Source organism: Bubalus bubalis, chromosome 11 (genome assembly GCF_019923935.1).
Source record: "Bubalus bubalis isolate 160015118507 breed Murrah chromosome 11, NDDB_SH_1, whole genome shotgun sequence".
Lineage (NCBI taxonomy): Eukaryota > Metazoa > Chordata > Mammalia > Artiodactyla > Bovidae > Bubalus > Bubalus bubalis.
In genome coordinates, this window is record NC_059167.1 from 59,234,890 (window position 1) to 59,250,593 (window position 15,704).

Sequence of the window (15,704 nt, forward strand, 5' to 3'; positions counted from 1 at the left end):
TACATACTACATTTTTTAATCACTTAAATACTTAAAAATATATGATGTGTAAGACTAGAAAAATAGAATGCTTAATTAATGAGCAGCATTTCTTGATCATCTCAGATAACAGAGAGATATATATGACTCTAGCCTTTTGATTACATGTATCAAGTATGTATACAGTGACACCACTATTCACTTGAACACTGTTAAATACATATTAAGCATCAATTAAATATTTAAATGTTAAGTATTAATTAAGCATCAATTAGAAATCACACTTGCCTTCAGCTTCAGTGAAGCACTTAGAAAAGTTTATTTTGTGCTTAGATTTTTCTAAAGCATCACAAAATTATTACACATCCAAACTCTTCAGTGGTAGAATATTTAATATTCTAAAGAAGAGGCCTTTAAAGGGGACATTATAGAAACTGTCTATTACCATAACAGAGAAGTGATCCATTCAGAGTATCTATGTTTTTTCCTTTTACTGCAGCTAATACATTTCTTTACTGCTGCCCCACAACTCTACCCACTTCCTCTTGCTGTAAGGTGAAAACTATTCTCTTTAAGGAGTAAAAAATATATTAAATGTCCCATCTTGCTGATTCCCATCTGTGAAATACCACAATAGAAAGTAGAGAATACAGTTTGTCTTTTCAAAAACATAAAACTTTATGAGTTTAAATCATCAAACATACGTTGACTTTGTACAATCAACTAAGAACTTTTTGGATGAGGACAAATATACATTGAAAACACACACTATAAGATGCTTTTTCCTGAGTAGAATACTAACTTTATATCATATTAAGCTTCTGTGAATTTTCAAAATAGAAAATACCAAGGCTTTTCCACAAAATCAAATAAAAATCAGGAATGTTCGCCTTCAAATCCAAAAAAAGAAGTTCAAGTATAGGTTCAACAAAAATGATGTAAAATCTGAAACAAATAGCCAAAATTTTAAGTTATCAGATGGCTCTTCACTTTAAGTATTCTTCAGTAAACTTCAGTTTGAAACAATTTATTAAAACATGAAAGACATTTCTAGGAAATTATCCAATTTGGAAAATAAAAAATGTAACCCATGGTAAGAAAAATACAAATCATACACTGAACACAGGAGAACAAAAAAGGCAATCAACCTTTATAAACTTTCTAAACATATCCTGTATTATCACGGGTAGAAAACTGTAATTAAAGTAAGGTAGTTTTTATTAGTCGCATAATCTAAAAGTATGAATAAATTTTGGACTTTAAAGGAGATAAAGGGTTTCAGAGTTGTTACTGAAATACACATTTCTTGAGACAATGGGCAAAGTTCCCATTAATGGGAAATATGTTCTCTTCACACAGTGAAACTGACAAAAATTATATCAAATGAGAAATCTTCTTCTCTAAAGTAATCTCCTTAAATACCTCAATAATGCAATACTTGGGAAATGTAATTTTTCAACTCAGACTTGAAAGTTATTATGAAACAAACATACAGAAATCTTATTGCTTGGCACCAGATTTTCCAAAAATAAAGAACTGTTTGAACCACCATACTGTTTTCAAATCTTATTTTTTCACAGTGCTACGTTTATTTTCCAAAGGTAGAATGTTCAACCTAATGACAATCCAGGCTGAACCCTGCAATGTACAAGCAAGTCACAGTTCACTTCAAACCAAAACAAATGCTCGATCTTCTGTTTCTGCCAATATCATATGAAAATATTTGTAAAAATTAACTAGGATTTATCTGTGGCCAGTGAAGGACCCACAGAACGTTGTCTTACAGCATTCTGTGCAAAGTCTTTGTTTGTTCCTTCTTTGCTTTCAGATTCCTCTTCTGAAACATCTTCTACATCAGCCTCTTGTTCTTCCTCCACTTTTTTCAAAGGTTGGGAAGATTCTGGTAGTAATTTTCCTTAAAGATAAAAACCAGAAGTGTTTTGTTGTTGATGTATTCTAATACAATCAAGACACAATTCATATGCCCATAAACTGCTTTGGCAATGATTTATCAATCATGTTTGGATTTCCAAAAGGAAAAAGCTGTATTCAAGAACAAATGACACTATAAAAATAACTGGTTTGGAAGGTCCATTTTACTTACCAAATTCATTCTTATTACCCACCTATTCATAAACTGAACTGAAATTAATGAATCAGAATTAATGCTGTGAATATGGATGCCTATAAAAAATAGACTGCATTAAATAAAACTACATTAATTTACTATTAAATCTTCTAGCTAATAAAGATACTAAGACAAACTTCAATAGTACCCTTGTTTCAGCTCCCAGGCAAACAGGAATCAGATGAAAGCTATTTTCCTAGACATGATTCTTTTTTAAGTGGATTCATAAATGTGCCTCCTCCTCTCCATATATATAATTTTACTGAGGCATAATTACAAACAACATAATATACCTATCTTAAGTATACAGCTCAATCACTTTTTTAGTATGTACATACACACACTATCCGCCCCCACCCCAGTTGTTAATAGGAACTATTGCAAGTTAACTTAAACTTAGAACACTTAGAACATACCATGTTACTGAGATACAGAACACAGACTCTGGCTAATGAGCTTTTCTCTGTTCAGTGGTCCAAGACCGTCCCTAATCCTAGGCAATACAGAATGGAGCAGGAAGAAAAGGGGGATAAGGTAGAAGAGACCACAGGAAGGAATTCCCATACAGTGGACAATCTGTTGTTTGATCTGTCTGGCATATCTCTTTCTACTGGGTTAACTCCTTCCCTACGCCCCATCCCATGCAGCTGTAGGTGAGTACAAACAACAGCTGAGAGCAGTGCTTCTCCACCAGGGGCGATTCTGCTGGAACACTTGGCAATGTCTGGAGATATTTCTGATTGCTACAACTGAGAGGGGCAGTGCTGCTGGCAACCAGGGGGATGATGCTAAAGATTCAATAATGTACAAAAGACAGCCTGTCACAAGAATTACCCAGCTCAAAAGACCAACAGAGCCAATGCTGAGAAATTCTGATTTACAGTTTAAAAAAAAAAAAAAAAAAGTGAGCCCTCTACACAAGCAGAGTACACCAGAATTTTTTCAAAAGATAGATGAATATAGGGAGAAGTATATTTCCTTCTTACTCTGGAATTATGAGCTACAGCTTTCTGTAGTTATTCTATGCTCAGGACTAAAAAGAGCCCCAAATGAAACAAGCACAAAGTCATAGAGAACTGAGCAATTCAGAAACATTTGAGCCCCAGGATTTAGTCAACTCTGTCCTCTGGCTTCCTCACTACATGAACCAATAAATTCCTATTTCGCTTCAAATTAGACTTAGTTGGGTCTTTTCCCAGCAACTTAAAATCTAAGCCAAAAACACAAAATGGAAAACAACTCAAATCCAGAAGCCTGGTATAGAAGGGGCAATATCACATTAAAGTATGGACTAACATCAGCAGTGTAACAGATTACCTAAGACAAATCTGTTGTTAGGTTTAAGGTTTTCTAAGCAAAAAATATAAATAAAACGTACATTTGCTGACTTAACTGTCCAATAAGTAATCTGCGCTTATTACACTTTTCCTACAGATCAGTGTCCCTTGGTGGATAAAATTATTCCCTCCCCTCCATGCATGCAACTTTTGATATCGATGCATCTAAGAAATTTTTTTAAAACCCTATCAGTTCTTCAACAATGAATACTTAACTGCCATCTTCACTGAAATGTTTCTAAATTGCTCAGTTCTCTATGACTTTGCACTTGCTCTATTTTATTTCAGAAGTTTTGACCTCAGTAAGTCCTAAGTCACGAAGGCAGCAAAATAGAAATATCAGGCTAAGAGTTCAATTTAGGTTCTACTCTCAGCTCTCATTTTTGCATAAACCTGGAAACACAGTTCATCTCTCAGAGCTTTAGTTTACTCAATCACAAAATGGGAAGAGTATCACTTATGCAGTCCACTTTAAAGAGCTGCTGAAAAGCAAATGGGATGACAGAAAGTGGAAGTTCTTTACAAACAGTAATAAGGCCTTCATAACAGCATAATTTTCAAAATTAAAAATAAATGATAGGTAGGTAAAATTATATTAAGACAAACAGCAGTGAATATTCTAATTCCCATCTTGTAGTAAAATACACAGCTAATGAGACTCCTAAAGCAATGACAGGAATTGCTTTTCCCAATATCCAAACAGAAAAACTTAGACTTGACCAACATACAAAGAAAAAGCCTCAAATGTGGTCACTATACCAATGAGATGACTTCAAGACTGGAATATATTCAACTTTTTTGGACCCAAATATACTCAAATGGATCCCTGAATATTATGGAATTTTCAAACAAATTGACATCAGGTCAATGGTTATCAAATATCTGTTAAGGTACATGCAGTGTTAAAATTCTCCACACTATAAAAGCCAAAATAATGACTATTATGTTCCTAAATGCACTGGGCTGCCATGTCATTCTTACATGAAATATGTGCTCTCTTCTGCCACTACTCGAATTTAGAAACCCTAGTTAGAAAGGCAACCTGTTATGTGTGTGAGTGTGTTTATTACAGAAATGAATGGGATTACAGTAAACAAAAAATTTAAAAATATACTTACTGGAAGGGTATGGCTGGGGTCTGCGCCTTTTTGAAGGACACAGGCAATCTGCCACAAATATCATGAACTGCAAAAATAAACATAAGAATCTGAATGTATAATAAAAAGCTAGAGCAATTATATTAAATCTCAAAATTCTAAAATATTTTTCTTCCCAGTACTCCAAAAATGACGAACTTACAAGTCCTAATAACAGTCCTGAAAGCAGAGTTGCTAAAGCAAACACTGTATATGATCCCCAAGTCGGTAATCCAAGGTCTTCAATAAAATAGTTATGGCAAGTCTAAAATCAAAAGAAAAAAATTAAACTAAAAATCACAGCCATTTCTTAAAAAAGTGACAGTGTCAAAATGTTTAAAATAGAAATAAATTTGAGCCCTTACCCTGATCCACATAGAGAGCTGAAAGAGTGCTGACATACTACTCATCCTAAAATTAAAAAGAAAAATCAAGTCATATACACAGCTCTGAAGTAGAAGACGTGTATATTACCTGTATTTTCTATTTTTGACTCTATAATTTCCAACACAACAGATTTTATTGGTGATATTACTCAAGATGAGTGAAACAACAGTGATTTCAGGCCCATAAGAAAGCTTATTAGCGAAAATCAAGTTTCAGAATTTTTGCCACTATGGAATATCCTCAAACAAAACACTTGATCTTTTTTCCTTTTCTCCTGTTGTTTTGCCTTTAACCTTTCACTTGATGGTTTCTCCAATGTACTGTGAATATAGGTTGAGCTCTATGGAACCAGCTAGTTTGATGTTAGGCACACTATAAGCAAATGGAAACTCTTATTCACCCTTAAAATCCTCCAAAGAACACATAAGGAAGGGAACCTGAAGGAAGACTGGGAGCACTTGCTGAGTCGATCCTTCTCACCTAAGAATTACCCTCCTTTCATATTAAAATAAAATAGAACTTACAATAGTATTAATTTGATACAGTTTAATAACAACAAAATAATTACCTAAGAAATAAGGCACCACAGAAGTAAAAATAACTATTTTCACATAATTAAACCCAAGTAGTTTTGACAGGCAGTCAGAAAAAAGGTATGCTCCAAAAATTAGGTTCGTGGGTTCTCTCTAGCATAAGTGGCAGCCACCAACACATACTAATTCACACATAAGCCAGAGCACCTGTACTCAGAATGACCTAATCCAATCACCAGTCTCGGGGGATGGGGGGGCGGGTGCCCCTGCCAAGCCGACCCTAGGAGTACCCTTTATTCAGTCTAACAAGAAAGGTATGAACTGCTGCCCTGAGGAGTCAACAGAGACTTCCAAGCAACCCCCACTTCTTCCATCAGAAAGAGCAAGAATCATTTACGACACGAGATTTCAAATAAAATCAGTTACATTTTCACTCCAACAGAGAAAGGTACTTTAATCATGTTGCTTCTGTTGTTTAAAACACAAAATGGGAACAGGAACAAGGAACCAAAACATAAATCACCGTGCAGGCTCACTGCAGCCTGTGCAAATTAGATTCTATCAGGAACATTAGGTCCCTTACTTGGGTTTGGTGGGCATGGTGGTTCAGTGAGGGAATTCTAACAGTTTAATTCAGAGATATAAGGAAAAGGTCCTACAGATAAACTTCTATTTTAAAACACTGTTTAGGGATAAACTTTCCTGCACTCCCAGAATCCAGAGCATTCTCTTATATACTGGTATTTCCAATTCTCCATCCTCCAAAGACACAACTGGTAAGAGGACAGGAAGAGATAACTTAGCTGGACTAAGATGAGTCCACGATGGCCTCAGAAAAACTCAATATTCCCAGAGGTCTCTCAAATGACCTGTGAGGCCCTGCCCCCCAAGAAAGTAACAAAAAACCTTCTTGCTATGCCCAATCCTTACTGCCCATAGACATTGCTCATCCATACTCTTCACACAAAAAGTTACCAGACAGGTGGAATAATTCAATCACATTAAAACAAGAAGTGAAATCTAAAAGTAGCACAAGTCAGTATATGGTTGAGGCTTCTCATTCAAATATTAAGCTTGAATGACAGCTTTACCCATTATGTCACTTCTAGAGGAATTATTCTGATGATACAAATGACCATATTTACAGAGCTAAAATATTCCTAACAAGACTTTCAACTTAATTCTATAGAATGCCTCTCTCTACCTTAAAAAAGGACCACGCTATCTGTTGGACTTAGAAGATAAAAGTCTAAACTAAAAATATCACAGAGTAAATCTGAACATATTGTAACAGTCCTAGAATTAAAACGAAATATAAATGCTTTATTTACATGAAATACATAATCCAATTAATTTTGAAAGAAAAAAGAGAAAAACCCTTTATACTTACAAAATAGAACCTGGACCAAACCATGATGAAACGGGTTCAATACTTTTCCACTCTTTGTCACTTATAAAGTTTATGAAGTCCTTCTTAGTTCTTGGACCCTGATACCGCCTAAATTCACCATCTTTACAACTAATGAAGATCAGAAGCAAATATTAGCACTGCATAAATAAACCTTGTTTTGCTATTTCTATAATCTCATTTTACAATCAATCCTGTACTCAAAATCAGCAATGAGCAATACACAAGTAGCAAATTACACTAATTACCTACCCTTAACATCTTAGCCCCGTATTTCATTAACCACTGAGGTTATATTTTTGAACAGTCATAAGCTTTCAGACTTTATTATACTCTTCCAAACAATAAAACTGTAGAATAAGTATTAATAGTTATATGTCAATTTGTTGTTGTTTAGTCACCAGGTTGTATTCAACTTTTGCAACCCCATGGACTGCAGCCCGCCAGGCTCCTTCATCCATGGGATTTCCCAGGCAAGAACACTGGAGTGGGTTGCCATTTCCTCCTCCAGGGGATCTTCCCAAACCAGGGAACAAACCCTCATCTCCTGTACTGGCAGGTAGATTCTTTACTGCTGAGCCACCAAGAGATTACATCTCAGTGTAATTACATCAACTACATCTCAGTAAAAAACTGAGGAGAAAAAGAAATTCGGTATGTAGATACATATCAGAAAATTACTTTTAAGCCACAATACACACATTAAAAAGACGACTTCACGAAAAAGTGGTTAGAATAGTGTCTAACATTTATTATTTATTAGCTACTATTAAACTAGAAGTGAACAATTTGAGGCATTTTTCTGGTCTTTTTGATCATAATCACATCATCTCAGCCATCAAGCTTTAAGTCACTGGAGGCATCTGGTGCAGTGCAGTGATTCTATTTTACAGTCTGCTTCCTGACACCCACCTCCTCCTCCTCCTCCTCCTCCTCCTCTCCAAGGTATGGAGCTCTGCCATAGGATCGTAAGTGCTCTCCCTGTTCCCGTATCTTCATCATTTCCAATCTACCTTAAATAATATTGCCAGTCTAGGCCTACTTACTTAACACTTCTATTTTGATCACTTACGGGCAAAAACTCCCCACTACTTACAGTAAGATTACAGGACCCTTTATCCATCCAAAAAAATTACAGGTTAGCTCCTACTCAAAAAACCAAAGATTTTTGGAGAAAATGGCATTTGAGCTATTTTTGAAGGATAAGTACAATTTCAACAGCAAAACTTAGGGGAATGGGCATGATAAACAATAAGATTAAAAGAAAAGGGCAGGAAATTCTAGAAAATTTCAGGGAGTGTTGAAAAAGCTGGGAGACTAATAAGGGGCATGTGGAGAACAGGACTGCGTGAAAAGGGTGAGAAGCACTTATAGGGAACATGAATTTAAACAGATACAAAGGGGAAATAAAAAGGGGAAACATATGAACATGAAAGAAAAGACAAGGAAAATCAAGATACACACAGAATCGCTGACTTCTTGTTTCAGGAGACAAGTGCCTCCTGGCAGTCAACACATCAGCTTAAGGTTCAGGGCAGATACAGAGATGTAACATTTCTTATGTCTAATTTAGAAGATAAAGACAAACTAAAGAGCCTACACTGAAGACTACATAATGGTGTTTATTTTAACTTAACTGTTTCACCCACCACTGTTCCCAAGGCTGAGCTAGAGCACTTTCTGAGCTAATGTGTAGACATTCCATGCTCCTATTTATGACTGTTTATGAGACAATCCTCAGATGGAACACTTAACTCTGCACTCTTAATAATTCTACTTCCAAGGTTGAGTTTAATCTCCATATTCTCAGGAACCAGTCCAGTGCAGTGATTTTCCCCCTTACCAAATTTCCTGCAGTACTTACCACAACTCTGGGCTCATGATCACTTATGCCACTATTTCTCGTGCACGTCATTTTCTAAGGCAATTAGAAATCCCAGAGATAACGGATTATTTCATACCTCATTCACCCAGCTAAAGGCACCTAAGATAGCACTAAGCAAAACAAACCTTCTAATAAACTTACTGAATATAATGCTCTTTACACATGATCAAGGCTAGAGGCTACTATTCTGATTATGTTACGATGCATCCTTCATAATACTTACTGATAAATAGTAGGAAGAGCAGTTATAATAAATCGTCCACTTAGTCCTACAAATGAGAAAGATTAGAACTAAATATAAGAAAGAACATACAGGTTTTACATGAGCCGATCCTTTACTACTTAAAAGTTAACGCAATTATTTAAATGCTAATAGACAAAGAATATGAAATTAGACCTAAAAAGAATGTAGCTGTATAACATAAACAATGAAAGAAATTTCATTTACATACTTAAAGCAACTTAAAAAAAATACTATATATTAAAAGTACATAAAATCTGAATATTGAAGACATGTGTTAACATATATATATATATAAACATTTGGTCGATTATACTACTATAAGATTACTAGCAATGAGTCATAGGACAGCACAATATAACTAGTCTTATATCTAAAACCAAATGAAATTGCATTTGATAATCAAAAAACAAGCACAGAGTTTCTAAAGTATTGCTAAAAATGGAATTGACTCTTTCAAAAGGTGGGCAGTAATAATATCAGCTAAGATTAACCATGTGTTAAACACGAAAATGATGAAGAACCAATCTATGGCTCTGCTTTCACATGTGTAAAACTGGGATATTATCTATCCCACAAGGTTGGGTAAGGACTACAAGATAAATGCAAAACACTTGGGAGAAGTACCTATAAGAGTAGTGCTATGCTATGCTATGCTAAGTCACTTCAGTCGTGTCCAACTCTGTGTGACCCCATAGATGGCAGCCATCAGGCTCCCCCGTCCCTGAGATTCTTCAGGCAAGAACACTGGAGTGGGTTGCCATTGCCTTCTCCAATGCATGAAAGTGAAAAGTGAAAGTGAAGTCGCTCAGTCGTGTCCGACTCCTAGCGACCCCATGGACTGCAGCCCACCAGGCTCCTCCATTCATGGGACTCTCCAAGCAAGAGTACTGGAGTGGGGTGCCACCGCCTTCTCCAATACAAGTAGTGAGTGCTCACCAAATACTAGAGATTATTCCCATTTGGGATAGGGGCAGAGTCAAGAATTCAAGTTTACCGTGGCCAAGAGCAGGTAATAAGCATCACGTAAGGGCAGGGCTTGACACCTGTCCAGGGAGCCAAGTCAGGAGGCCACAACCATAAGGGCTCTGCAATTAAGAGCCCATATCCTCAAATCATTATTAACGGATTAAATTTGGAACCCAACTGCAGAGAGACTTAGATAATTTGTCAGGGAACGTGACCTGGACTCTACAAAGAACTTCAACCACATGCTCCTTATTCTAAGCTTGGTACATATGTAAATACTGGGGTGACCAATGTCCACTTGAGCCATAAGGTTCTATGCCTTCTCACAGATGTCTTACATACTTGTCTGGGGCCTGGGATGCTGAGGAAAAAAGATCAGAGGAAGTTACATGGGGAACAGTGAAGGGGGGGAGATGCCTCCAAGTTCCCTTACAGAAATACAGAAAAGAATTAAGCTGCCGTACACAACCAGGGAACACACTTCACACTGAACCCTCATTAAGGAGGTGGGTAAATCAGCTTAACCAGCTGTTCATAAAACCCGGTGAAAGGCAGAATTAAGACCATGTAATGTGGAAAACAGGATCAACACACATCCCAACCTGCAAAGAAACAAAATGAACCAGAGACTTAAACTACCTGGCTGCTCTGTGACATCAACTTTTGCAACATTAACCTCAAGATCTTCTCCCCATTCGGCAAAACTTTCCCATTCTGGTTGAAGATTCTGACAAGCAGGACACCATGGAGCATAACTAAGAAATACAGTTTAAAAAGAAAAGTTAAAACACTCTAATATGAGCATTTGGGGATAAAAATTCTAAAATGTATAATTTGTAAAGAACATCTTTTAAAAACAAGATAGCAAAGTGGTTTAACTTTGTGAAGACAAAAAGGTTTTAAGTGTGAATCTAACACTCTGGAAATCAAGAACTATGAATTGATAATGCTAATCACAGAAAAGTAATTCTGGGAATAAGTTCTTAAGACACAAGGGGACTTTTTTATGTGCAAAACAGCTCTTTAAAAACCTTTGGCTTTCTCTATATAATGGGGCCAGAAAGCTCAAAGCCGAATTTGGGGTTCATCAGTTTTAATAATTTTACGTGCAAGAGTCGCAAATGCAAAGTGCCAGTATGAAAAAAAGGAAGCACCCAGTGCTGTGGTGGATAGGACACGCGTGCCTCATTTTAAAGAGGGAAACACTACCCAACTTGACTGTCAGGGGAACAGCTGGCCCCAGGGAAGCTGGCCCAGGACTGCAGGCTATTCTAATTTAAAAGGAGCTGAAAATCCTTGCTTTTATGTAAAAATGCTACCTCAAAACTTAACCCAGACACAAACACTAGGCAGGCCAAATGAAATTCTTTGGCCAGACCATGGTCAACCTCGGGTTTTCAAATCTGTGGCCAAGCATACTAAGCATTTTAATTACTCTTCTGGTATTCCCTTGAAAGGCCCTGAATCTTTCAGCTTTTCCCATATTGTATATTATCTCATAATTTACCGCAGTTTTTTTTTTAATGGAACCAGGTAGAATAAAACGTATACCTGTTAAACATAATACAGTTTCTGTACTTCGTTTTCTGTTTTCTTGACTTATTTTATGAAAATAAAACTTCTAAAAGTAATCAGCATTGTGGAAAAAGACTAGTACCACACACAAAAGCCAAAGTCCACAACAATAAACTGAATTACAATCAAAGTATCTCTGTAACATAATTCCTGATTAAAACAGATTTAACATAGATAACTAACTTGTAATAGAAGCAGCCTATTATTAGAAATACTAGACCCTTTTCAAGTTTCTTTTGTTTCTTAGGTGCTTTTTATAAGGTTTAACTTCATATTCAGTAAGCTAAGGGAAAAAATACTATGGTATATGTATTCTTAATTTCATACAGATGCTCTAATTCAAATTCCCTTTCACTTTTGACTGCTATATTGATTAGTTGGATCAATTTTTTTTATATTGATAAAAAAAATCTCCTTGAGTAATACTGGATTGTAATTTGCATATGAATTCATAATCACGATTGCTCAACACATTATTTATGAAATCGCTGAGTATTTTATAGGCACAATCTAAAACAAGTTACTGAGGACCATGAAAACCAAATGCTGTCCCTGGTTGTATTTCCTCACCCCTACATCTTCAGTACTTTCTGAAAATTGTTTCGCTGAGTTATAAACTATATGCATACTACATAAACATTTCCCCTAACGTTCTATGCCTTGTTTGATTTTATGACTGGAGCTATTGATCTGGCCTTCTGGGTTCTCCCTTGGAGCTGTCCACCTCCACCTTTCTCCTTAACTGGCAACCTAACCATACAGGAAAACACCTACCTGAATCTTGTTAAGGAAGGGGGTTGTTCTAATAACCTTTGCATGTGTACGCTGTGTTAGTTTCTGGAGACAAAAAGAAAGCCACTATGGCAATACCTGAACATATTAATTAAAGCTATGTCTCGCATCTGTAAAATCCAGGAAATAAGACCTTATAGAATTTGTAAAGAATTTAATATGATAATGTATGTAAGTGCTTAGAAGTGTTTCAGTTTGGTTCAGTCACTCGGTCATGTCCCACTCTTTGCAGCCCCATGGACTGCAACAGGCCACGCTTTCCTGTCCATCACCAGTTAACACTCAAAATGGGTGTTTTCTACTAATATCACTAATACCACTGATATGAGTAATACTGCCACCACCAATTTAGCGACAAAAACAAACGCAAATAGTTTATTATCTACCGATACAAAAGGGACATTATTATAATGGAATTAGCACAGACATGACTTTATTCAAATAGCATGTTTTGCAATACCACTTAGGAAACCTAAGAGTAACAACCCATAACATTCAGTACGTTGCAAAAACACACACCGAAAGGAAAAAATGAGATGTGGGCAGAGAAAAGCAACAACAACAACAACAAAAAAAATGAGGATTTAAAAAAAATAACCCAAGTTGAATTTATTTGGCATTTAAAATATGCCTAATTCATAAAATAAAATTTTAAAAGTTTCCAACTGTAACATTCTAAGTGGACTACTTTTTAAGGGTAATTAGAGAAAAGGAGAAGAGACTTCAGTTAATTTCCCTCTTTTGTAGAGTTTGGTGAAATAAGTCTGTGAGTCTCTGAAGACTCATTCTCAAATAAATAATTGTATAGGAAGTACAGAGACCCACCTCCCTCAATCCCAAGGCCAGGAAGAAAAGTTGAAAGAATTCAAAGCTGAACGTAACCTCACAGGCGCACCTCAGCCCTAGCAACCAAACTAGGATGCACACTTTAGAGGAAATTTAAGAGCATTCCCCGGTAAGAAACGAGGAGAGGGTGAGACCAAGGCGGTGGAAGATCCCAGCAGGAGTCAGGAAATCTCGAGGAGTCGGGGGGCTCCCGCCCCATGGCTGAGTCGCAGTCCCGGGCAGCCTGGGATCCGCATGAGAGGAATGAGGATGATACCGGGGGGTCCCGACTTGGATCTAGGACCCCAGCCCACCGAGGGGCCCCAAGACCACAGCCCCCCACTCACAATTCTATCATCCACTCTCCTTCCAGCAACTCTCTCCAATTTTCGTCCGTGATGATGCGCACGTCGCTCCGCCTCCCGTGGGCCCAGGGAGCTCCCCAAAGCAACAGTAGCAGCACTGCCACCGGGATCCGGAGACTCCCGGAGGGCGCCATGTCAGCCGTTTCGCCCACCCACAACGAGCGAGGCGGCCCCCACCTCCGCGCAGCAGCTCCTCACTTCCGCCCGCGCCCGCTGATCAGTTTGTGCGCATGAGCGCGGCAGGGCTCGCGCGCGCGCGCCTTGAGGACGCGCAATGCGCAGGACAAAGCTGGATCCTAGTGGATTGGTTGAGGAAAGAAAAAGGGAGCGCCCCTAGTGCGCATGACAGAGAACCTTCTCTTCCTTCTTTCTGCTTTGCCCCAGAGCCGTTTTGCAGGAAGAATGAACCGAGGGCGTGGTGTACAAAATGGGGCGGGACTTTGGAGAGGAAAGGCTTAAAAATTTGCATCAGGATTTTGGCGCCAAATGTTTGACATTTATACTTCCTGAATACAGTTGGTAAGTTTACACTAAAGCAGTTTCCAATTAAATGCTCGTCAGAGTTTTCTTTTGTTTCATTTGAAAATTTTCGTAAGAAAGCTAATGGATGTTTATATGAGTCAGAATATTGGTTTACTTCTGGAGGATTAGAGAGACTGGAGGAGCATAAGGGAGACTTCATGGGTTCCCTTTATATTGTATATCTTGGTCTGAAAAGTAGTTACACGGGTTTACACATATGTTAAAAACCATCGACCTGTACATGTTTCATGCACTTCTATGCACTTTAGGATGTATGTTATCCCTCAGTTTTTTGTAAATCATTAGTTACAGAAATAACTAGATCAGAAATTCAAAATGGGATAAGACACATAGGTTTGTAACAAATACCTAAGATTTTTTCCCAAGCACTTGTAAATACAACTGCAAATCAAAATAAGCGCTGTCTTTAAAAAGTATTAATCAGTCAAATGAAAATAATTGAATAATTGCCATTACACCTCCTGGCCTCACATTCTCTCATAAACTCAATTCATTTGGCTAATTTCCCCACCCCTTCCGTGCAAGGCCCTTTGTAGGACACTAGTAATTTACTTGACTGCCAGCAGCATTCTGTCACATACTTTTCTTGAAAGGTGCAATGTGGTGCCTCATTTGCTTTTTTTTCTTCCCCCCTCCTTTTCTTATAGCTGCTCCTTCTGAAACTTCTTGGCAGTCCTTCTGTACTTGACTTCCAGACACTGGCTTGCTCTGGAATGCTGTACTGGCCCCCTCCCTTTTATATCCACACACTCTTCCAGATAACCTTAATTCTGGCTTTAAAAGCCATCAATATGCCTGTCATTCCAGCTCTCACCTTTCTTGGAACTTCAGACATGTATATTGTTAAAAGACAAAATTCAACCAAATAAATTTAAAGATCCACCTGTCTTTATTAGGTGATTCTTGAATCAGCATCCCATCCAGCAGCTAGAAGAGCTCTCCTTCAGGTTGTACAAAATGGAAGGCTTTCATAGGAAGAAGGGTGAGAGGAGAGAGTTATTAGCAAAAGTAAAGGAAGTATTATTTTTCAGGTCTTTTTGAGGGGAAAAGAACTGGCAAGGTTTTTATCGTGAGATTGCCTCTTCAAGTCTGGATTGCTGTCATGGGGGACAAATAACTCCATTTTGAGACATTTCTTTTTCAACAGTATTCAACTCTTTGCTGGACATCTTTGGATATCTAATATGTAGCTTAAATATAACAGGAACAAAAAGTAAAATTCTAGTTCTCCTCCTAGTTTTACATTTCAGTTAAGAGCTCCAAGGTCCACCTGGTTGTGCAAGACAAAAATTTGCATTTTAATTCTTTATTATTGTTCTCTCTTTTCACATATTCTTTATGTACTCCATCAGCAAGTCTGATGAACTCTACCTTCTCTTCTTTACATCTCCACAGCCTGGTTCAAGTTTCTATTATCTCTTGCCTCAATAATAGATTTTTAACTGATCAGCCTGTGAATCACATTATCCATCATATTTGTCTATGCTAATTCTCTATGTAGTATTAAACTGATTTGCATCTGTGTTTATGCTCTAGTTTCTTTTCTCACCCAATAAGATGTGAAACTTCTGTTTTGTTCATTACTGTAATCTACAAGGTTT

General features: G+C 37.3%; 1 protein-coding gene across 1 annotated transcript; it reads right to left on the reverse strand.

The window, feature by feature from the left end:
- Positions 1–274: 274 nt before the first annotated feature.
- TMX1 (thioredoxin related transmembrane protein 1) lies at positions 275–13,853 on the reverse strand. Its single transcript, XM_025295783.2, has 8 exons — positions 13,543–13,853; positions 10,643–10,758; positions 9,017–9,062; positions 6,891–7,019; positions 4,946–4,991; positions 4,744–4,845; positions 4,563–4,629; positions 275–1,894 (listed from the first exon to the last, which is right to left on the reverse strand). The coding sequence occupies exons 1-8, from the start codon at positions 13,692–13,694 to the stop codon at positions 1,716–1,718; spliced, it is 837 nt and encodes a 278-aa protein (XP_025151568.1). The 5' UTR covers positions 13,695–13,853; the 3' UTR covers positions 275–1,715.
- Between the last annotated feature and the right edge of the window lie 1,851 nt (positions 13,854–15,704).

Coding starts and splice junctions, on each gene's coding strand:
- TMX1 (XM_025295783.2), bottom strand. CDS start 13,694: ATGGCGCCCTCCGGGAGTCTCCGGATCCCGGTGGCAGTGCTGCTACTG. Junction 4,846..4,945: donor AGCTCTCTATGTGGATCAGG/GTAAGGGCTCAA, acceptor TTTTGATTTTAG/ACTTGCCATAACTATTTTAT. Junction 1,895..4,562: donor ACCCCAGCCATACCCTTCCA/GTAAGTATATTT, acceptor TTTATCTTTAAG/GAAAATTACTACCAGAATCT.